The sequence below is a fragment of the Helicoverpa zea genome, chromosome 1 (genome assembly GCF_022581195.2).
Source record: "Helicoverpa zea isolate HzStark_Cry1AcR chromosome 1, ilHelZeax1.1, whole genome shotgun sequence".
NCBI classification, from domain to species: Eukaryota; Metazoa; Arthropoda; class Insecta; order Lepidoptera; family Noctuidae; genus Helicoverpa; species Helicoverpa zea.
Window position 1 is genome coordinate 4,058,609 of NC_061452.1, and position 24,026 is coordinate 4,082,634.

Consider the following 24,026-nt stretch of genomic DNA (forward strand, 5'->3'; position numbering starts at 1 on the left):
AAATGAGAACTAGGACGCGTATTCCGTATGCGGGGGTCTTTTCGTGTCACATCTGTACGTGATTCGGATTTTTTGCGGATACTGGAGCACAACTTTCCTTTGATTTCTTTGATTTCTCAACATGGTCCTCTGTTTGTAAAACTGCAAGCGGAATGCGGCAATGAAAGCTTGCTAATTGATAAGCGCAGTACTGCTTCTAAATATAGCGGTGTGATCAGAAAACCCTTGTAAATTACCTACCGGTTGCGCTAGCGCATAGTCCGCTCTACTGTTGCGCCAGCAGTTGTGCTTGCCATGTCCATATTAGTATTAGCAAATGTGTATAAACATCAATTTGCCATCTGGCAAATACCATTGAAAGGTTTATACACAGATTTACAAACCTTTCAAATATATAATGAATTAAATTCTAACGCAAAGAATTCCCCCGAGAAACAATTGTTGTGGGTTAGTAGCACTCAGACATACGCGGGTTTGTATTGTATTAATACGAAGCAATGATATAGCAGAAACCAGAATCAATTTTTTGTTAAGAGGTGCCAGTCATGATGCTGCTGTCTGTGACATTGAACTTATGATTTTGGCTTTCGATTGATGGATACGTGGTGCAGATACTAATGCTGATCGAAATTAATTTGCTAACTAGAAATCGTGATATCAAAGCTTTAATAAACTTTTTGAAACAAACAAAAGTAAATTGTTGATGCCTTTGCCATATGCCATTTATTGTCGATTTCTCCGACACAACGCCATCAAGGCAATTCACCGAGCTTTAGTGTGGCATTATTTATATGTTAATTTTATCATTGCAGGTAGTTCATATGTACAACACGTACCAATAGACGTTAAATATGTGAGTAAGAAATAGCTTTAGGTTTTCTTATGTACCTTTTAGAAAGTTTTCTCATTTTCGAATGACAGATTAGGACATTCCAAATGAGTTCCTGCAGACACAACTGTGAATGGCCGATGTGGGTGGAACGAAGGAGAACGTGGTTTGCTGACTGACTATATAATACTTATCCATTATAAATACGAATACTTTTAATATTTGTAGGTCTTTGTTAACTAACTAACAAGCACAAACTGGATATAAAGTAGATACATAAGGCCCTTGATCCCGTTTCGATGCATTTTTTGGGCTTCTAAAATTTTATCGGATTATGCTATTCGAAGGTATTTTTTAGAAATACCACTGCAAGGCGTTATACTTGGTCCATATCACGATCAAGTGAATCTGTGAATTTTAAATAGTTTTGCACTTTGTTCAAATTCTTAGTATGCTTGGAGCATCATCAAAAATTACGAAAGCTAGCGTAAGTGTTTTATTTTATTTTATTTTATTTATTTAGGGACAATTAACAACCACAATATACAATACATACTGATAAATTAACAATAATTAAGGGTGAGTGATAACAATATTGTGGCCCACTGCATTATCCTCATTTTAACAAAAATATTAGGTAATGAGTGCCACCAAATGAGCATTATTAATTCAATAAATACGATACATAACAATGGTATTAAAACATTACAAATAAATAATTAATTAAAATACTGCAAAACGAAAAAAAATCAAATCACCATCATAATCACAATAATAAACAATAAAATTATAAAATTATACAAAATCCAATTTAACATTAAAACAATACAGCACAAAATCGGGTCATATTAAGCATCAAAATCATAATCGTACATATTCAATTCAATACAATGATAATAATATTTATAATAATTATAATCAAAGAGTAATATGTAGGTATAAAATAAATAAATTCAATTTAATTCAACTTCCAATAACAGTTTCATTACATCATTCTTAAATTTGGACTTAGAGCATACAAAAATGTCAATATCAATAAATGCTTTATTGTAGGTATCAACCATTCGACGCATAGGGCAGCGTAGACCAGAATTTGTACGACAATTATTTACAAAAAATAGGGTTCCTGCACGAATGCTTCGCTTGTTAACAGTGCGAGGGACTGAATAGCTTAACCCACTAGTGAGATCAATCGAGTCAAAGCAGCCATGAACTATACCATACAGTACAGAGGCTTCCAGGAACTTACGTCTAGATTCCAGGGTAATAAGCTTATATTTGCGTAACAGTTGTGAATAAGGTAAGCGATTCTTATAACACCTATACTGCATGGCACGCAGAAACTTACGCTGGACCTTCTCGATCCCATCTATATACTTTTTATAGAAAGGGTTCCAAATTGGGACGGCGTATTCTAACTGTGATCGTATAAGTGTCTTATATAAATAAAGGTAAGTTGAAACTTGTTTAAACTCTGCAGACGATCTCATAACAAACCCATACATCTTAAATGCGTTGTTAATAATTTTTTCGACATGATTATTTAACGACAGTTTATTATCAAATAGTATACCCAGGTCTTTCACGATACTTACATTAGTAAGCGTGTTGTTATGCAATTTGTATGCGAAATTTGTGACATTTCGGTTTTTAGTGAAATTGATAACATTACACTTGGGAAGGCTTAGTTGTAGCTTATTGACAAGACAATAATCCGCAAGTCTATCAAGGTCCTCTTGAAACATAAGGCAGTCGTCAGCAGTTACTATTGTTTTATATACTTTTAAATCATCAGCGTACAAGAGAAATTTTGTATTTTTAAAACACATATTTATGTCATTTATATAGATGATGAATAATAGGGGCCCCAAAATTGAACCTTGAGGAACGCCGGAGGTTATGCGCACAGACCCAGACTGATGTCCGTTCACTACGACCCTTTGCGTTCTATTTTCGATGTAAGATGAGAACCAGCGCAACAAGTTTCCCCGTATGCCATTGAACGAAATCTTGTTCAAAAGAATCCTGTGATCAACCTTGTCAAAAGCCTTTTTGAAGTCTGTATAAACAGCGTCTACTTGCAGGCGTTTGTCGATGTTTTCAAAGAGATATTCGGAAAAGATGAGTAGATTCGAGACAGTCGACCGCTGCTGAACGAACCCATGCTGTTCTGGGATGATAGCGCCGTGCAATATCGGGTAAATCTCATTATGTACTAGTCTTTCAAAAAGTTTCGACAAGGCTGACAAAATGGAGATGGGTCTATATAGTGTTATGCAGAAACATGCAGAAAATACAGTTGCTGAGACAGCACATTGATCAACAAATTGATGACACAAAGAAGCGGCTTCTTTGTTCAAAGTTGCAGAATTAACGATTTTCAGTTCATAAATAAAACATAAAATCGCCATTGCTAAAGCGGTGTTTTTAACTGACCTGAGCCCAACGCTAAATATGGTCGTAAGTGGGCGAACGGCATTTAGGCTACACGCCATCATACTTGGAGATTTTGCAAACTTGGAAATACGAGGTTGTTAAAATATAGATACGGTTTAGAAGCCCGAAGTAAGTCGAGCTACTTTAGTCGTACGTGCCTTGTGGAAAACCACAATAAGACGAGAAAAACCACCTTCAGTAGCACATTGATTTCCAAAAACAACTGAACAACACAATAGGGCCATGTGTGTTACACAATTGCTGATAACTTAGAAGAAATTAAACTTCTAGTTCTTTAACTCAATAACGCAGTGGAAACCTTTATCTTCACATGTAAGGTTTCTATATTGTGTAATTTCACATTGACAATATAGAAACTGCACAACATAATGGATCTGGGCCTCGATTGTTTTACAATACATTCTGGGAAGTAATGTGGTTCCCACGTCAAATTCAAGCTCATGTTCTTAGCGTGTTCAGAGTGCACTTACAGCAGGGAACATAATAGATCACTCATAAATCGACCACAGTTAACAAAGCAACGGAAAAGGGACAAAAACGAAGACAATGCGACATGCATCAGCTACTGGCAGGAAACAGGTGCGGCCGAAAGAAACATGCTTATACTACATTGTGTCACTGGTATTGCACTGACATATAAGCTCGAACAAAAACTGCAATGTACACATAGGTATTGTAAACATAAAATTCTCATATGGTCATGTATTTGTGATAACTGAACTATTTTATTTGAAGAGAACAGGGCAAAAACCAAATGGTAAAAGAAGAGGATATATCATCATCGAAAATACTGTGGCGTGACACTTGTCCAGACCGATGCCATATTCTTAAGAAGTTTAGACAAACACCAATTAAACTAATTACTTGCGGTTGACACTTAAAATTACACTAATAAATCTACATTTTTGTTAACATACAATTCATGCAGCCAAGTGCCAGATAATAGTGTGTCCAATGTGTCGAGTTTGTACTTATTGTTGGACATGACATAAGTAATTTTTATGAATCGTAAATGTGCTAAACACTGAACCATAATCTGCTCACCTTGGGAATGGAATGTTACCATTTACTATGTAACCAGGCCGTTCGAGGCTATGGAACATAATAACAAAGCTATACAATCCCTAAGAACGCTCCGTTAGTTTCACGTAAAAGGAATCTCAAATCCAATTAAGCAGAGTCCTGTACAATCGGGAATGTAATTTTCCATGACAGGAAAAGCCATACAAGGCTGGCAGGTCTATGAAAATAAACCCTATATCTATGAGGATTAAGGTTAAATAACTTGTAAACTGTACCGCAGGGAGTGCATTGAACTCGTAACAGCTGGGCATGTTGTATAAGGAATCTTGAAACACCACCTGGTTATGGATTATTATATCTTACCTGTACCTCTGAGAATAAGTAAATGGTTACAAAAAGAAGAACCTAATGTAACCGCGGTGCTATTTTAAGCGTGGCGATAAACGAACGCAAGAAAAATATTGAACCTTGAAATGTTTGTACAACATTTAAGTTAATATGATGGCCATGTGCTTAAGCCTACACATTGAAGTAATATAAGAATGTGTTGGGTCAAATGTGTTTTTAAATCAAGACATACTCCCACGTCTCGATTGAATATCAATACTTATCTAGTGCAAGTGATCAATCATCGAAGGCGTCGGATCGGTCCTGTCACCTACTTGCCTTGATGCCAACATTCCTTGAAGCAGGAAATGGTGCTGATATTGGAAAGGGTATTACGTAGATAGGACATTACGCACTACTGAAATTAATAAAGGCAGCTCTTCGGTATAAAACCATATAAAACCATTGAAATGGAAAAAAAAACATGAGCATTACCTACTCCATAACTACTGAGAAACTTGTAATAGTAGAGAAGAGTGAATATAATTTAAAGGACTTTCTCAATTTAGAATAGATTTCAAATGGTCAAGGCCTGCATCGTTAAAAAGTACATTACCAAAACTGGAGTCTATCTAAAATCGTCACCAATAATTTTGTGCCAATACTAAACGATGAGCAATGAAAGATCGTAAAAACAATTTCCAATTTAAGTTGGCTACGATTTCGTTATGTTTTTGCAACTTGCAAATGGATGTATCAAATGCCAAACATATTTAGTAACAGTTGAGGATAAAAGAGTGTATTGGCGCCGGAGAAGTGAAGACGGCTAATGTAAGGGTCGTGAACTTTCCAAATAAGTACAGCGGCTGGGGGCTCCTTGATTCAATTGGCTCGGATTGCCTCACTGTGCGCAAATGCAGCTGTGTTGTCAACTATGCATCGGTAATGTCGATCAGATACCGGTTTAATCGGTTCACATCTGAGGTTTGTCAACTCGTTGCACTTTTAAATTAGTTGAATCTTTAAAACGCAACTTTCTTGCAAAATATGTTTTATGTTGGCATCATAACTTATTATAATAGTGTTCCTAAGTCCGATATTGATATTTTTATGTTACAAAATAAGTTTTGACACAGATATAAAAATATTTATATATGTACCTTCATAAAGTTACGGAATCTAGATGTTTCGCACATTTGATTAATCAATTTCATTAACTTGACCGCACAACGAATACGACATTATAATTGCTAATTAGATCAGGATTTAATTGATTTGAAATGCATATGAATAAAAGTATGAAGGTATTCGATATTTAATTTATCTGTGAATGTGAGGGTTACCTTGATGTGATTTATTTATTAATTACACTAGTTTACAAAATCAAACTTTTTGCCTGTTGCCGTGGATTTAATGGCTGGTAACATTCACTTATGTTTAGTTTTTATTAATTACACCCGCAAAAATTTTTTTGTAGCTCGACTTTACTTGTTATTGACTTTCTCTTTTCTGAACCTTTTTCAGTCGCTGAAGTACGTATTTTATTGTAATTATACAAATATGTGAAGTTTTTACAACACGAGTAGTTCAAGGAGGCGGTGTTTGAACAATCCAAACCATGTTTGTTACTTACGTGGAGAATATGTGTTTGAGAAGAGTAGAAATGTCACCAGAGACGCTTAAAAATACTTATTTTTTATTTTGGAATGTTGTTAGATAAAAATGACAAATCTTGGGCTCCTGATTGTGTTTGTAAATCGTGCGTTGAATATTTAAGATTATGGAAAAGTGGTAAAAGAAGTACTTTTCAACTTAAAACACCAACTATTTGGAAAGAATCGAAAAATCATCTCGACGACTCTTACTTTTGTAGCGTGAACATAAACAGCTTAAACACCAAAAATCGAGCTAAATGGCAAAACCGAAGTAGAACATGTGTTTAGCGACCAGTGCAGCATTCACCTGAACTTTCAGAGAATAAAAATTATATTGAATTTTGAAAAATTATAATGAAAATTATGTTGAACTTGTCGAAGACCTGCTTTTACAAATAAGAGGTATGGGATGCAATTTGAGCATAAACTCACTTCCTCTTCAGTCATCTGGACAGATTTTCCAGAAAATTTAGGAGATATGAGCGAAGAGCAGGGGAGAACGTATGCATCAAGATTAACGTGTCATGGAAGAACGTTATCAGGGTTTCTGGGATGTAAATATGATGTCTGACTATTGCTGGTCTCTGATACGCCATTTCCCAAAGTCTACACATAAGAGAAGAGCTTTAAAGCCAAGTTTTTTGGAACTTAACAATTAATATAATTTTTAAACAAATATTCTTTAAGGTAAATCCACGTTTTTTCTCTTTAAACCGCACTTAGCTGAATCTCAAAAACTAGAGCTGATAAAAAAAAACTACTAATAGTTTTAAATATGGTTAAATATGAGTAGTCAACAACAGCTTAAAAAATCCCGGCAACAAATGTACTGTAAACTAGTGTTATGAATAATGTTATGTAAATGTTTTCATTTCATAAGAATTGCGGGATATTTAATAATGCTCAGAATCTTGTGATGCTTAGGTATACAGTTATGCCTCTATTATGACTTGCTCTGAATTATATTTATTTGAGGTCTTGTAATAAATCTGTGTAAGTATGATTGTGTATCAATGCAAACGTGAACATTGGGTCAATGGAACGCGGAACCATAAAGTGTGTTAATAGATACAGACAACGTTCTATTGCAGATTTGCAGCTTTACAAATCAAATAGCTATGATTGAATATTCATTCGCGAATTAACTCTTGTATACATTAACGACACTAAGTGCTAAACGAAATATTTGTTCTTTAGATGTGTTTGAGTTATCGGTCAGCTAGAATGTAGCAAGATTTGTGAATACTTGCACAGTGATTGACAAAGAGTTGGCGTTTACATTGAAAATCACGTAAACGTCCTACACAGAATTATGCATAGGCTAAGAACTACGGAGAAGCTACGAATTTTTTCAAAGGTTGTAAGAACTACGTTTTGCAGATAGATAATTTTCAATATTTATCTATTATATACTACATTATTTATTCTGCAACAGAGTTCTATTTATTAATACCTTATTTGAAACTACCTTTTTTAATTCTGAGTGCAGGGCAATGCACCGCAGAACACCATAGCCTAGTCCTGTCTAAGAAAGTGTATCACGGATATTGCGCCATAAACCCATGGTCAGACCATTATTATGTGCTGCACTTTCACTTACACCATAAATAATATTGCGCTACTTATTTGTCAATAGTACACCATGGCTACGGCACCTTAAATGTAACCCATTCTAAGGACAAACTAATATAAGTACGTACTGATGGGTTACTGAATACGTGACCAGATTTTAAATATGTACTTATATAATTTCTCAATAGATAGCAATGAATTAGAGAATATAATATAATGAATGATCGAAAGTTTAATGTAATTCCGTTATGAGTTTGTAAATGGGAAACGCTATCCAGGTTTTGTTTAAGCTCGTTCCCCCTAGCGGCACCTCAGCTTTTACAGCCATTTCAAGCTTGCTACAGCTACAATTTTCCTCAATATATCTTCGTTTACGGTACTTTAAGAACAAAAGAATGACGGCACAGTAGTATTAGATTGATATACGAGTATTTAATAGACCTACGCAATGTTATTACTTCCTATAAAGAGAAAACGTTATGTTTGATTGTTATTACAATCATGGTCATGAATACCGTAGTGTTCTGGCGTTCAAACTTTGCTATGAAGCTTTTAATACTTGGTAAACGATAAAAAAAGAGAGAGTATCAGAAATCATAATCGTACCTCTATAGTACATGAGGAGCAAAAGATTTTCAAACTGTGCTAGAAGCATAACATGGTATACTCGTACGTTATGATGAACCCAAATATTGATATAAATAGGACATAATATTTGTACATAAAAGTAAATAAAGGATAAGAACTCCACACCCAGACGAACCTAAATTATCTGATAATATGTCAGTAAACGATAAACGGTTTCAAAGGCACAAGATTCAATTTGGCGTGATATTAGTCGTATTACGTATATCGGTTAAATAGGTTGAAGTTACGAAGACATCAGACGAAAGAAATGTTTAAAAATAACCGCGGAAGCAAAGTTTATTTTCAGATACGGACGGACATGAGAGTCGAAAAAACCAATCGTTAGGAATTGAATATGTGTGAACGCGGTGAATGAGAAAGTTGATGATAAAAGTCCATGTTAAAAATATCCTTTTGTAGTGCGCGGCAATGCTGATCTAAAAGTCCATAATTCGGAGAAGGAATGGTAGTTGCTTCCTTTTCTTTGAAATGAGATAAGTTTTGTTTAGAGCAAAATAAAGCTCGAAGCGTCTCCGTACGTTGACTCCGCGAATATTTTTACACTACATTAAAGTGGCAGTGCCTGTACAATTTTAAGAACAAGGATCTAGAAGTAGGGATTTAAATTGTTAAAAATGCTATTTATTTTAAAAGTTAATTACTGTTTTACAAGCCTCTTCTAACAACTTTTAACGTGTGTAAAAGTTTCAGTCAAACTTAACTTATTATCCTAAAACGTGTCAATCGATGCTGTTCATATATTTTCTATTACTAAACCAGAAGAACCTTCGAGAATAAGAAGAAATTTAACATCGATATAAGAGGGTATCGCTACAAAGCGGCTGTGGAAACGTTCAATTTCCCCAAGGAAATCAAAGTTTGTCAAGAAACGACGTATTTGCGGACATACGCGAACCTATTACCAGTTTAACGGGTTTATGTCAGTTTTCTCCCTTTTAGATTATGTTTGATATAGAACGAGATCTGTTGTGGAATGTGTGTGTCTGGAAGTGGAGTAATAAAGCAGAAAAAAAGTTCCATTGTTACCTAGCAGCTCGGTGATACAATTTATCGGAGGAAGTTTTATTTTTTTAAGGTACATGTTTGTAAGGTTTATCTGATATAAAATTACCATTGCCATATTACCACGGAGGACAAAATATTACGAACTTCTGTGAATTATTTAATCACTCCTATTGACAGCTGAACTTATGTTCCAATTTAAAAGATCAAAGGCATTTCGTTTTGGAATCAGTTGACGATATCCACGCCTTTACTCTACTTACTACCTGACCTAGTTGCAAAATTAATTTGAATATCCAACATATGAGTCAACGCGTTTCAAAAATTATTTTCTTAGAAATACATATATAGAAATATAAAACACGGGCTTAATAATGACATCACAACCTTTATAGTATGAAAGCTGCGCTTTGACACGTGCAATGCGCGACCCGCGGGTTGCGCGCACTTTCTATACGATAGCGCAGATTACGCGCGTTTTTGCGACCGATTTGCGATAAATCGCGCGATTCAAGTGTATTCATTAGCGATAACGAGACTATGTTTTATAGCCGGAAACGTAGCTGGTAGCTTTCCTGACTTATTGGTTAGAGAGTCATTATCTTTATTTAAGAAAGTGTCGTGTTTATGGTTAAACTAACGCTAATTGGGGGTGACTTTGTGAATGCTGGTCAATTCACAGTTTATGTTCGACTCTTTTATAAGCTTTAACAAGTTTTAATAAGTGTTGTAAAAAGGTAATAGTATTATGCTGTGATAAAGGGAATGTTAATATATGTAAATGGTTTCAATTTAATGGCCAGCGTCCGACGCCGCAGGTTACTTCAGAATCAGAATGTAACTTTCTTTGCGAAACCTCTTGCAGATATAATTAAAATCCTTAAGCAATGGGCTCCCAAGTATCCCGACAACTTTCAAACTAGCTGGACAGAACTGGTACTTTTGTGTGGTTTCCTTATAATGCGCGGCGCGTATCGGTCACAGTGACAATGTACAAGTAGGCGAGTATATGCGCGTGCGCAAGAAAGTGGTCGCGCAGGTGTCGTATGCGTTAACACTGCACTTGATTGTTGAAGTAATTACGTCAGGTTTTACGATAAAGATGCCTTGTACGTCTACTTGGCTTTGTTACTGCTTTGTCAGATAGTAGTTTGGCAGACAGTCTTAAGGCGTGTCTAAGTTTGTACCGAATTTTCTATTTCGTTTCGTCCATAAATAATGATTGTAAGTTTAAAAAATATCTCTCTTCGTGAATAGTTGTGCCATAGAGGTCAAACTATTTTAAGAATATGCAGAGTCAAAAATTACCTCTGATTATTCTAATGTAAAAAGTCATAATCGTTTAAATTTTTACATAATTGCCTTGGACTACTTCTTTTCGATGATTAAATGGTAAGAAAAGTGTATGTGGTAGGGTTAAAGCTTACTTCGGATAAGCAAAATTACATGGAAAGACGTTAATGGCGATCTGCAAATAAATACCGACCATAAGTACGCGTATGTGGCCCATACCTCTCCCCCATCTCAGGCACCAGCTGATACCTAAAAATGGTTCCGTCAAATTCCGTGACGACAAAAAGTTTGGCTAGAAGGGTAGCTACAGTATTTATTTATTGTACAGACTTCAGCACATCAACCTATCTCAATATGTTTTAACAGATTTAACCTTATCGCAATTGTGGAAGAAATATGTTCGATTGGTACAATTTGACAGATTCCGTTAGGTTGACATGCTGGCAACTGTACTTTAATTGTTTATTGAGTTTACTAACAGTTGTTACATTAAATTAATCTTAATAAGTAGGATTTTTTAAAACTAAATTTACTACCAATTACAGGCAAGCGTGTTTTGCACACAAGTGACGCGATAATTACTCTACCCTAAACATTCTACAGCTGTTATATTCTACGTAATTAGTACATTGTGCTGTTATTGAACATCCTTGGCAGTCGTTACGGGTAGTCAGAAGCCAGTAAGCCTGAAACCAGTGTAACCAAGGGGTATTGGTTTGCCCGGGCAACTGGGTTGAGGAGGTCTGATAGGGCAGTCGCTCCTTGTAAAACACTGGTACTCAGCTGCATCCGGTTATACTGGAAGCCGACCTCAACATAGTTGGGAAGAGGCTCGGAGGATGATGATGTACTTAGTAGGTGCCTAGGTGGTACATTGTCCACTGACCTGGTGGTTGGTGGCGGGTATGGCGGCACTCTGCGGCGGCACGGACTGCACGGGCCGCGCCGGCTTGGCGGCCGCGCGCTGTAAGGACGCTCGCTTCACCGACACCATCAGCCATACGTCTTCTACTCTTTGTGCCACCTTAGAATAAGACATCATATTAGTTTTTAGCAGATACTTCCTTTATAATACTTACATTAAAATATCTTGGCAAAGTATCTCTATATCTAGTAATAGAATTCAATTAAATTGTTTGACGTCGCTAGAACTCACAACTTTGAATTCGACGTACAGTTCAAAAGTTATCTCAACGTGCAAAATTCTAAGTATTCATAACGCTACACAGAGGCGGATTCAGACCTCAAAATAGGTCAAATAGGTAGCACGGAACATATTCTTTTCCATGTTAGTACATAGCCAGTATTAGCAAGGCAGTAAATAAGAGGAATACATAAAAACAAAAAATAAGTGGCGTCACAAGTAAATCAGGTTGAGGGCAAGCCCGCAGTGCCTGGTAGTACCGCAGTAAGGCAGATCCACTACTACTTTCCACCTCACTCAACATTTCATACAAAAAAAAATATGTTCGCAAATATACCTGTGTGACAAGTGCCCTGGTCTCCTGTGTAGCTGACTGCATCAGCATGTCCCGGAATTGCTCGGGCGCGGTTAGACCGAAGCTGGTAGCATCTTCCAACAGTTTGTCCACGGCTATCAGACCTCCTTCCCCGGCTAGGATCTCGACTCCGGTTGCGCACCATTCGTTCGCCTGGTTGGAAGAAGAAATATAATTAGCATACTTGAAAATTATATGTTGTCTTCAGATACTATTATTATTGCCCATGCCTAAAATTTCGCCACACATAACAGCAAGACTTTTCACGTCCAAGTTAAAAAGTAACCTACAGCAGCTGTTAGAAGTAGCCACTACTGTAGTTTCGTTAAAATGTTATAATATAAACATCTTGATAAATCATCCATATAAACTATTCACAAAATAGTAGCAAACATCCATATAACTTGTCTATTCATGACGAAATCTACTTAATTTTTTAATTTATCCCAGTAGGTACTTATTCATTGTTATTAATATCGAAAAAGCTTACCTTATCTATCCTGTCCATGAGTTCTCTGGCTTTGGTCAGGAGTAGATTTCGTTTCTGTATTTTATCCAATAGTAAAGCACTCGTTCGTCGTAGTTCCTCGCATTTTGATTCTATGTGGTCGACTTGACTTAGCGGGTCTTCCATTAATTTTTCACCTGCAGAAAAACAAAAAATAATAATATGTAACTACTAAAATGGGAAAGCGATTTAACTGTATCGTTAAAACATGAATAAAATAACAATTGAAATAAAATAACAATAGAACGCCAATTTTTTAACAAAAAAAAAACATATTTTTGAAGCCAGCAATATTCTAACCTGCAAAGAGTTTTCAAATACAAAAATATAACCTTTTTTTAATTCAAAATATCAATAAACACGACCTGACAGTGTTGAAACCAGTAAAAATGCATTAATTTATTTACATGATAAGATACCCTGAATTTAAATGTATTCAAACATGCTGCCTAATATTGAATCGAATTATATTTTGTAATAAATTATTAAATAATATTTCATACCGTCTTCAATAACCGAGGTTGCAGTATCAAGATCACAGTTGCAGAGTTTCTCAAAGTCACCAGCTTCTTGTAAAAGGCTGTCCACTCTGATTGCAGTTTCGCCCACCTCCGTCATATCGCACGCTGTTTTTAGATGATTGTCCAAAGTAGCCTAGGTACAATTTAAACTTGTAATGTATTATTCGACATTATTGAAGTAATACTGAAGTAATTAACAACAATAATGATAAAAATCATGTAGGGACGGTACCTACATACAACCTTTTTTGTATCAAACTTTACCTTCAACCTCCACCATAAGTAACTATTACAAAAAAGAAAAAAAAATGACATCTGACATAATCATCGTCGATTTTTTTTTGCAAGCAAAATTAAATAATCAAAATTATCAAAAATAATATTGTATGAAAATATAAAGTGATATTAATAATGGCTATGGAAATCGTGTGCAACTTTCGAAAATGCAGAAAGTCTTTATCAAATCAAGCGTGGGTAACGACATGTTCACATGCATTTTGCGTTGAACACGGCAAAAGAGAATTCAAGCGTACTGCCGAGAATTCATTGACTTGTCCGGCTTGTGGGACCGAATTACGAGATAAGTTTGATGTAATTCAAGCTGATCTTAAACCAAACGAAACTTTCAAATCAATCGTTTTGGCGGGAATGAGGCCTGATACAATAATGGACATTGCAATGCGGGCTATGTCTTTTTGGGCTTATCAAGTCGAACAAGAGACATTATATCAAGAAAGTGTAGCAAAACACGCTAGAGAGAAGTTGCAATGTATGGAAGAAATTAACACACTGAATCTTCAAAAACTGAAAGCTGAATTGGAGACATGTAAACGAAAGATAAATAATTTGCAAACCGAATGTAATAAGAAGAGTAAACAAGCAGAGGAATTTAAAGCGCGTTTAGAAGAGAAGTCGAGAAAAATACAGAAGTTAACATTTCAATTAGACGCTCAAAAGAGGAAGGATATTCGTAACTTTGAGGGCATAGATAGTAAAGAAACTTGTATGGACATATCGGATTTGGTTGTGAACAGGGCTGTATCAGAGATGGTGGCTAACAGACCGGGATCAGACTTCGTGTTTCGGCCTGCGAAGGACCCTGACGAGTCTCACAGAGTGTGTTCACCGAGAACACCAATGTTTGACTTTCGCAACAAAAATAAACAGACGTCCCATTTTCAGTTTCGGCCGGTTAGATCTTAGGTTTTACCTAATAAGTATTTGATTAAGACAATAATTGTATGTATAAGATTAAGTGAAGATTACCTGCATCTGTTTAAAGTTTAATAAAAACGTTCTGAATTTTAGCCAGTGGTTTAACTTTGTGGAATGTTTTTGCCAGAAACAGTCGAATTGTTTCTCAGTCTCCTCCAGTTGCACCAGTAATCTAAAACATGGAAAATTTGCATGTCTTTTATTTTATCATCATCATTTATTTTACTACATAATAGCATTTATATATTTGATATTTTTATTTACTTACAGTTATATTGGATTGACATATGTAATCACCTTGATCTTTGGGTATATTTTATTAGGCCGAACCTACTTTTTTCAGTTATTTATTGCATGTTATAAAAATATAAGGAAAACATTAACATTTTTCCATATTTACCTCTCAACCGCAGCGACATGGCTGATAATATTATAAGTAAGGTTTGGTTTCCGCACTTGCGTCAGTAACTCTTCGCCTTGCGACGTTGCCGACGTTAGTTCAGTTTTTAAAGCTTTATACCTGAAAACCAGACAAATATATTCATAAATAATTACTTCACGAGCAAGCAATGAGCCAAAAATAATATGGTCAGGTAATTCAGGCTACCTATTTTCCTGACAGTCTAATAAATCTTTGGTTTGTGTCGGGTCGTTTCCCATATCGCAGTCTACAATCTCATGCATGAACTCGTCCAATTTGCTCGAGATTTCCTTCATTAATGTAGAAAATTTCTCTAGTGCCTGAAATATAAAAAGGAGTTTAATAAGGTCCCTATATTTAAAGCTAAATATTAATTAAAAGTATAAAATATAAAAGTATAAATAGGATTTTTTTGTTTGGTTATCTTAAAGGCTCCGAAATTACTGAGCCGACTTGAAAAAATCTTTCACTGTTGGGAAATCAGAGCTCGGGAATAGCCGAGTAACATATACTAGGTATACATATTTTGTCCGGGCACGGGAAGAAGATCCTCCGGGAAGCCGGTGAAACCGCGGGATACAGCTACTTGATAATAAAGTAGTAAAGCTAATAGGTAAGTAGATTGCAAAACGGAATTACACACTTGAATAGTTAATATAGGTAATTGTTCTCAGTATTTCACACAGGCGATCAGCGCTGCATGAAATTTCCCATATTTCAGCACAAATGTTTCAGTGCGCAAGGATAGACATCATTGAACATTACCTAGTTAAACGCCAATCTCCGCACACGTGATAATGTTTTGGAGAACTTTACTTGCGCGATTTAGATTTGACTCCCTTTGGATCCACTAGATGGCGCTACTGTCATAAAAGTACTGTAGAATTTAATGCTCATTCAAAGTCGTCGTTGTGATAAAACTCTCTACTGTTTTTAGTGAAATTATACAAAATGTTGTCCCTTAGTATTCATTAAATTTCTATTGACTATTAAATATTTCTTGCTGGATAGTTTTCATGCCTACACATTTTCAAATTTAAACTAAAAAAAACTTACTATCCGCTGTTGTATCCACTCTGCATGTGAATACTGTAGTTCCCCACCCAGGTCCGGCGTCAGTTGTGACCTATCAAAGTGTTCATACAACTCTTCAACCGACGAACAGACTAGCACCCGGAACCTGAACTCTTCTTTGAATAATTTACTACTGACTTCTGACAGCGCCTTCTGCAGGAAGCTTGCTGGCCGGAGAACGTACACAGCGTGAATTATTCCAGGGAAGAATTCCTGGAAAACATCAAAAGAAACTTGTTATTTAATTTCATTCATAAAACATTGCAATTTTGTATGGAATTTTATAGGAAAGCCTTGAAAAGGACAGGAATTTAATTACGAAAAGTACAAAATACTTACTGAGATCCTTAATAATACTGTTTTGACGGAGTTCCATCGATCTTTTCTTCGGTCTATTATAATGTGGAAGCCCATATCTGCTTCCAATAACCTGTAATAAAAAATACATCATCCATGAATAATTGAACTGTATATCGAGTTTACTATCATTTAGCTATCAATTCGTTATGAATTCTGTCTGGGATCGATTCACACGTGGCTTAGTACTAAAACATTTACCTAACTGTGAATTGTGTCCTGTTTCATTTCGTGCGTATTAACTAGTTTTAATAATTAAGTCGCCGAATCCAATTATAACTTAATGATCCACTGAAATTAAGTAGCATTTAAAGGTTAATAAATGTATTGATTTATTAAACTTCCTTTCATTAAAAGGTTGTTTTTCAAGTAACATTTCTTGGATAAAAGCCAGCCTTTCCAATGAATGAATCGACCGATAGGAAAGAAAAATACAATTTGTTAAATTGCTCGTGACTAAGAGAAACTAATTATTTTTCTTCTGAGTTATTATTTCTATGGGTAATTATAACCGTAATTTCGTATAGAAATAATTTAAGAATGCATTATGTTATTCATGAAAGCATCTGTGTGCAGTGAAGCACAAACTTTGCGGGTGGTATCTACACTTGTATCGACGCATGCAGCAAGAATCAAAATAGAAACAACAGATAAAATGAAAGTGTTTCGTAAAAGAACACCTTTGTTCTTCGAATAAGAGCAAAATCAACAAAAATAAAGGAAGGAGGTAAGAAAGTATAACAAGTTGACATTTTACACCGAAGCAGGAAATATATAAAATTTTGCTTTTGTAACAGCTAGAAAAATAATAGTGATGTAACTGCACCTCTAATGACGTGAGCTTCGTAATAGTTTACTGGTGCATATTATGCAGCTAGATATGCAGGTCGTGTGAACAATACAATTTATACAATCTTACAAAACAAAGTCCTCAACATTAGCGGACGCACCATTGTTTTGAAGTCCTAGAAGCCCTCACTGAACGCTGTTCATAGCAACACTGTTAGTCATTATGACATGATAGTCACCTCGGACAGAAGTGTCTTCGACTAACTAAAATATTCTATTAACCTATTGATAAATTAACTAGAAAATGCCAGCTACACGTCTAAATATTTATAGAGCGCCGAGCGTTTATAATGTCAAATGCTAATGGATAATGGGATAGAATCCGACTGCACATTCCTGTAGTTCCATAGAGTGTGTTTTATCGGGAATCAAAATCTTGGGAAGGGGTTGATCCAATGCTCTTATTGTCTCTATTACAATTTGAAAGAAGATTGGGTAGGTACCTACTGCAGTCATATACGCGCACATCAGCATCAATGTACAATTATAACAGCCAGAGAGCGTTTGTCTTGCAAAAACGTGCCATAAGGACTATTGTTAGGATCGCACAGACAGAGTCATGCAAAGAACACTTTAAAGTATTAAAAATACTAACAGTTCCAAGTTTATATATATTAACTACCTTAACTCACTTTGCTAAGTATATTCATCAGTTTGAATCACAAGAGGAAAGAAAGATACGGGAAAGTACAAGAAGGAAAACCTTCAAGCACAAGATAGCTCCAAATTTTAATATAGCTAAGCATTGCTCCGGGTACCAAGCAGTGGAATTGTTTAATAGGCTACCAACTAATCTCAAACTATTAATTTATAGCCCTAATTCATTTAAAAAGGAATTAAAGGCATTTTTGTTAGAAAAATGTTTGTACTCTGTATCAGATTTCTTACAATTATAACTGTGTCAGGGAATTAAATTGTAACATCATTTTAACTATTAGTTGTAAGTTGTATGTTCTACACAATGTAATGTTGTTCTGAATAAATGAAATGAAATGATGACCGCCGAGTTAAAGCAGTTGTCGTTGCCAAAAATGGTCTGAAGTACTTACGAGGGCACCGAGGTGAGGTAAAGCAGCAGCCGCCGGTACTCTGAGGGTGTGATGATGTGGAAGTTGTTATTGTCAGGGAAGGTGATGAGAGGCCGGTGGTCCCTGGCCAGGCCACCGGTGGCCAGCGCGTACTGCGGCAGCAGCAACTCGCTGACATTGCGGCCCTCGTCGCCGTCGCCGCCGCAACCATCGCACTCCGCTTCTGTCAACATCGATCAAAATCAAAATGAACTATGTTGAAAAAGGAACTATGTTACCAATGGCTTAATGAAAAAACCGTTTGTTCGGTTAATGTTTCCTCAAACAAACTAATAACAAAGAAGATACAATAACTTTGCTTTTCGTTTTACTTTCGTGTGATGTCTCGTTTCCGTACCTAACATTTTTTCTAAAACTAGATATTGTAAGTATCCGATGATCAAATTGGAATCGGTCATCTCTTACAATGTCATCATGCCAATTATCTCATTATCTTACTATGAATGAGTGCTGACTGCTGTTAAGATCAATATGTATCAATAGTACATAACATGTATGTGTGTGTAATGTGATATAAATCTTAAAGGGATTATTATAATATTGGGCAGAATTCTTCATTAATTAATTTTGGCACTCAAAAGTATTCCAAGAACAGAAAGAAGTTTGATTGAGTAAGTATGATTCGTAAAATAATTTCATTTTTATAGTAATTAAGTAGGGACTGTTTTCACTGACGAAGTGGAAAACTTCCATGTAACATAGGACTAGTAGGTACTACTATTCTGATAATAAATCATGTTTTTACACAACTTACGTCATACGTCAAAACTAAAAAAAATACCGTCGACAAGAAAACATTTAAGTCTGAAGATTACGTTGCGAAAAATTAACTCCGGTATACTAATTACAGTTTGCGTATCAAAAATTATAAATGTTGGAATATCCGGTTGACTAATGAGTTCGTCAAGTTAAAGAGTTGGGAGCACTAACGAGTTAACTTGGAGGATTCGTTTTGCTCCGAGTCAAGTCGACTTAAATCACCAGGTAGTGGAAAAGTTTGCTTCATTAGAGTTTTCAAATCATTGAGAACTTGATAACTTTTTAAGGATTATAATATTGTTAATGTATGTTTATGAAGAGGACCTAGAATAAAAACTGCATCTTCATGCAAGTTATTAGTGGTCACATCATCATGCAATTGGTTTGTATATTAAATCTAGGCTACGAAGTAAGTGCCGCAACGAAAATGCTGCGAAACAAAAACACTCGATCACTTTTGATTAATTTCGCAAATTAAGATGAATCTAGAGATGAAACCTTTGAGGGCAAAGTAAATTCATTTTTAGCGTTTCAATCCACTCAAAAAATTGGGCAAATATTGTTCGTCGTACTAGCCTTCGATTTCGGAGTCGAATTTAAGCAGGTTTTTAAATAAATTATAATAATTTATCCTTGTAGCAAATTGCTGTGTAAGCAATCTGTATAAAACTTAGCTACAAAAAGCGCGATCGCGTGATGGCTTACAATTAATTATGGGGTACAGGGTTGTAAGGACTTAAGGTACCTACAGCACGGCGGATTTATCAAGATGGAGGAATTTATTTAATACAATCGTGCTTAAGTTCCTCGGTCATTTAATAGCATCGTAAAATGTGTTGGATGTAAGAGGAAACAGTGATTCGCGTTTTTTGTCGCATGCCTCGATCTAATAGTAATAATTATGTTGATAGCATCGAGGAAATCACTTATTCATGTTACTGCTCCATCAAAGTCAAGTCAAGGTTTAATGTCAAGGAATTTTGCTGAATAAAAAACTCCAAGTTATAACGAGTGTTTAGGTAGCTGCGTAAATACACACGTGCAAATAAATTCTAGAACAATTTGCGTAGCAGTATCATTTTACAGTGTAACAGTTTCATCAACGAGTATGCTAGTTTATGATAATACTGCAGACCAGTAAGCTAAATCAACCAGTCAGACTGTTCACAATAGAGCTACAGCCAAAAATATGTTTGCCCTATGCCGGACAAAATGAACCCCTCACTCAGCATAGGTAATTTGATCTTATTAGGCACAAAAGCTACCTACATATTTTCTAGGCGGGCTAAGTTTTCAGCTGAATTTGTATGAAATATATTACCATTTATGGGTTACTGACTTAAGTTACATCGGGAAACTTTCTTGTATAAGGCTTCTGTAGTTTAATGTTTTTTTGGACGCTTCTTACAAAGACATTACAAGTTACAAAGTTAATTTGCTTTTACTAAAGAACCTTGCCAACAAAATTTGGCTGGCCTAGCATTTATGAAAATCTGTAAGACATTTTCTTTATTAATCAAAACTTTTGATTACTTCTACATTTTGTTGCTGAAGACACGAAACGTCTTCCAAATAAGTACGTACGTAAATAAGTTCCTAGTCTAGACATACGACAGAAAGGCGTACGTTAGCGAAGAAATAAGGTTGACCCAATTTTCGAAGCATGCTCAAAGGTAGCTCGGCACTTCAGGAAGCATTAGATAGAGCGGAGAAAGACTTGAAAGGCTTTGTTCTAACTAGCTAGGCCCAAGTGGCCTCTGCCTTTCCTATTTCTTTGGTCTATTTCATAACCAAGGGAACTATACAATAGTTTATAATTGTTTGTGAGAACATACCATACAATAGTAAATGAAGCTTTAGCATTCCCAGCTCCAATTGTTAAGATATCATATGTATAGTAGCTGTGTTCTATCTATCCGCGGTAACCATTGACCGCAGCTGCTAATGGTTCACTTACTAGATCAGAATACTTTACATTAGAGATACGGTCACTGACTGAATTTGGACAACAACAGGAATTGTTCTGAGCATAACATGTTTCATCGATCCAGACTACTACGGTTAACCATTCACTTCTAATACCAGTGATAAAAAAACCCCTTTCTTCAGAATCATGTTGCCACTTCAGTCTTTGTTCTGACTTAACCAAGACCTAAATGTATACTAGTCTCTTTACCTTGCTATCATTATTCATTGTTTGTAGGTGTTAAGTTAACGGCATACCGGACACCTCGTCCGCTTCGCTGGTTCGTTGTTTACTACAAGAAAACCTGTATGCTAATTTTGTGCGCAAAATTAAACCTCAACAGCATTATTTAAACTTGAATGAATAACCGCTGCAAGGGAAAATTTATTCGCCCGGAGATTTTGTAAACCGGTACCGACCGACGCAGCCGCGTTGCTAATTAGAATTTTGTCTCGTTTCCTAAATTACATTAAAATATACCGCTTCTAAGATGTAACTATGTTAATCTTAATTATGGTGGTTGACTTTCTTTAATATTTATTTAATTTTTCTCAGACAGCGGAACTAATACATTCCATGGGCATCTAAAAAGTTTTTATAACTTATTTTCTACATGCTGCGATAAAGGTTGAAAGTCTGGCAAGTAAAGGTGCAAACGATTCATAATATTGCCAACGGTCATTATTCAAATGCGAGTTCGTCGACCGCGCGACTCGTGCGCAAAGGTCAAGATAATTGATTCCGAGCCGACGCGAAGAATTGCAAGTTCTCAAACAAAAGATTACACACACGATTTTATGTGCATTTTATGAGATAAATGCGGAAATGTGTCAAATTTTACATTATTTTTAGCATCTTAAATGTATCCACAAAAGCTTCTTCACCAAATATGGGTTATTAGGAAAAATTACTTGCAAGTGCTGACGCAGGAGAAGATATTAGAATACAAATATAAAACGAAATCAAACATAGGTACAAGCTTTGTTTATACGACCTCTAGCTTTAAAGCGCAGACGAGATTACAGCTTGCTCTAAGACTTAGAACGTAGCATGAAAAATACTTAGCTGTCAAGACGAGCGTGAATCTGAGAACATATGATTATCACCCATTGTTTCAGGGTTCACGTGAATGAAAACATGTAACATCAACATTCATATTTCTTAGAGACAATAGAGGTGTCACTAGAAATATTGCAATGTTTTCTTGTTTATGCCTTAGTCTTACATTATATGTAACGCAAGCCCTTGTAAAGAAGCTACATTCGTTTTAGGAAGTGTGAGTGAAATCACGAAAACACTATTTACTCACAAAACAGATGCGTAATGTTTGTTTATTATGGTAAACAAATATCCACGTAAGAACAGCTTGCGATCAACCAGAAACACTGTTTAGATAACATCTGTTTACATAAAGTTTTAGTAATGTAACGTAGGCTTGTTAAATACAAGTAAACGATACTAAAATGTTCCGAGTCACGTTGTGGTTCTCACTTTCAGTATTGATTGTACCTAGAAGTCACCGTTGAAAACATAAGTGTTCTTGGAACGTTACCCATTCCAAACTGTTTCATATAAAGCTAATAATACAAAAACATGTTTGCAAGAAAACAATAACACTATAAAACATCGTAAGTATGTTATTAGGTATTTATTGTGAAACCAACAATGCTGAAGCAGACATACGGCTCATTTGTTGCATAACACTTCAAATGATCCTCTGCAAGGTCAATGTCAGAACAATTGATAGCTTCAAGAAATTACAACTTCAACAAATAGCGGTTTTTTCCTAGAAAAACACTCATTAAACTTCGATAAAACTTATTACTTTTGCCACTTCGCACGATTTTCTTATCACGTAGTACCGATTTTTTATGGCGTTCTGCCTAGTCAACATGTTTTCACAGAACGAAATACTTTATATACTTCAGGTGGAATGTAATATACGGTTGAAGGAGTCCAATACCTGACGATGTTGGACGACACCCGACAATTTAATACTATGTAAATATCGGCATAAGAATATTTCCTGAGGAATTTCTGCTCGGTACCTGGTATTACGGCCATCAATACGGAATAACTTCCGCAATATGTGGCACCTAGAGTCTCCGACATACGCAAGCCTAATGGTCCGAGCGTTATATTCAAATAGACATTGTTGTAACAATATGCTAGATCCAGTTATAATGGCGAATAACCCATCAGAACCGGGATTTCGATCGTAGTAATGACAAAGATGATGTTCCTCTACATACATCATGCATTGTATTATAGGGAAATTAAGATACGAGAACAATGACCATGCTTTAATCGACTCTATACATATGTACATACTTATGGGAGTTTCTTCTCATGTTATTCTAATCGTAGTAACCAGGATCCTTGCATATACAAATGTTTTTAAATTCTTTTCTCTCCAGACTGCAATTTGTATGCAGTTGGGATATACAATCTCTTTGTACAATAGCACTTTGCTCCACTTTGTTGCTGTAGACATAGTATTCCTACCGTATAATCTTCCTAGGTATACGTTCGTCTTTGGCTACAAACTCAAGTTACTTGCAACAACAATGTTTCCAGTTATAACGCAAATTCCCACGGCCTCGCAAACTGTAGAGAGTATTAGGTCACCTTTGTTCTCGTCGCAGATAACATCGTCAAAGGATACGAACATCCTTTGGGTAATTAAAGTTGATCGTCTACGGCTTACATCCCTGATCTTAATTGATGAGATAATGAGAGCTCTCCAAGACAAGAGAGCATCTCGTTCAAGTATTTTCGAGTCTTCAATTACCTATCTATGTCCCCGTTACTTGGACAGTAATATCGTTACCACGTCATGCCCTTAATGACACCTAATCACCATCACCCTGGCCGAAAAGTAATCAAAGATACATAACTATGAGACAAAATGTACAGCAAGGCGTGTTCTTCAATTAGAAGTGGACATTCTCCAACATTTAATA

General features: G+C 35.8%; 1 protein-coding gene across 8 annotated transcripts in view; it reads right to left on the reverse strand.

Moving 5' to 3' along the window:
- The window catches only part of LOC124632155 (guanine nucleotide exchange factor DBS-like), a 72,240-nt gene that overhangs the window by 25,873 nt on the left and 22,341 nt on the right, over window positions 1-24,026 (reverse strand). For all 8 annotated transcript variants that reach the window (XR_006984592.1, XM_047166845.1, XM_047166873.1 and 5 more), the window contains exons 2-11: window positions 18,300-18,501; window positions 16,384-16,474; window positions 16,027-16,257; window positions 15,157-15,290; window positions 14,950-15,069; window positions 14,601-14,721; window positions 13,317-13,467; window positions 12,796-12,950; window positions 12,288-12,458; window positions 11,693-11,830 (exon numbers count right to left, since the gene is read on the reverse strand). Coding sequence is in view for 7 of the 8 variants with exons in the window: in XM_047166845.1 (XP_047022801.1) it covers window positions 11,693-11,830; window positions 12,288-12,458; window positions 12,796-12,950; window positions 13,317-13,467; window positions 14,601-14,721; window positions 14,950-15,069; window positions 15,157-15,290; window positions 16,027-16,257; window positions 16,384-16,474; window positions 18,300-18,501 (1,514 nt within the window). In the remaining variant the exon portion in view is untranslated. The remainder of the gene's footprint in view (window positions 1-11,692; window positions 11,831-12,287; window positions 12,459-12,795; window positions 12,951-13,316; window positions 13,468-14,600; window positions 14,722-14,949; window positions 15,070-15,156; window positions 15,291-16,026; window positions 16,258-16,383; window positions 16,475-18,299; window positions 18,502-24,026) is intronic.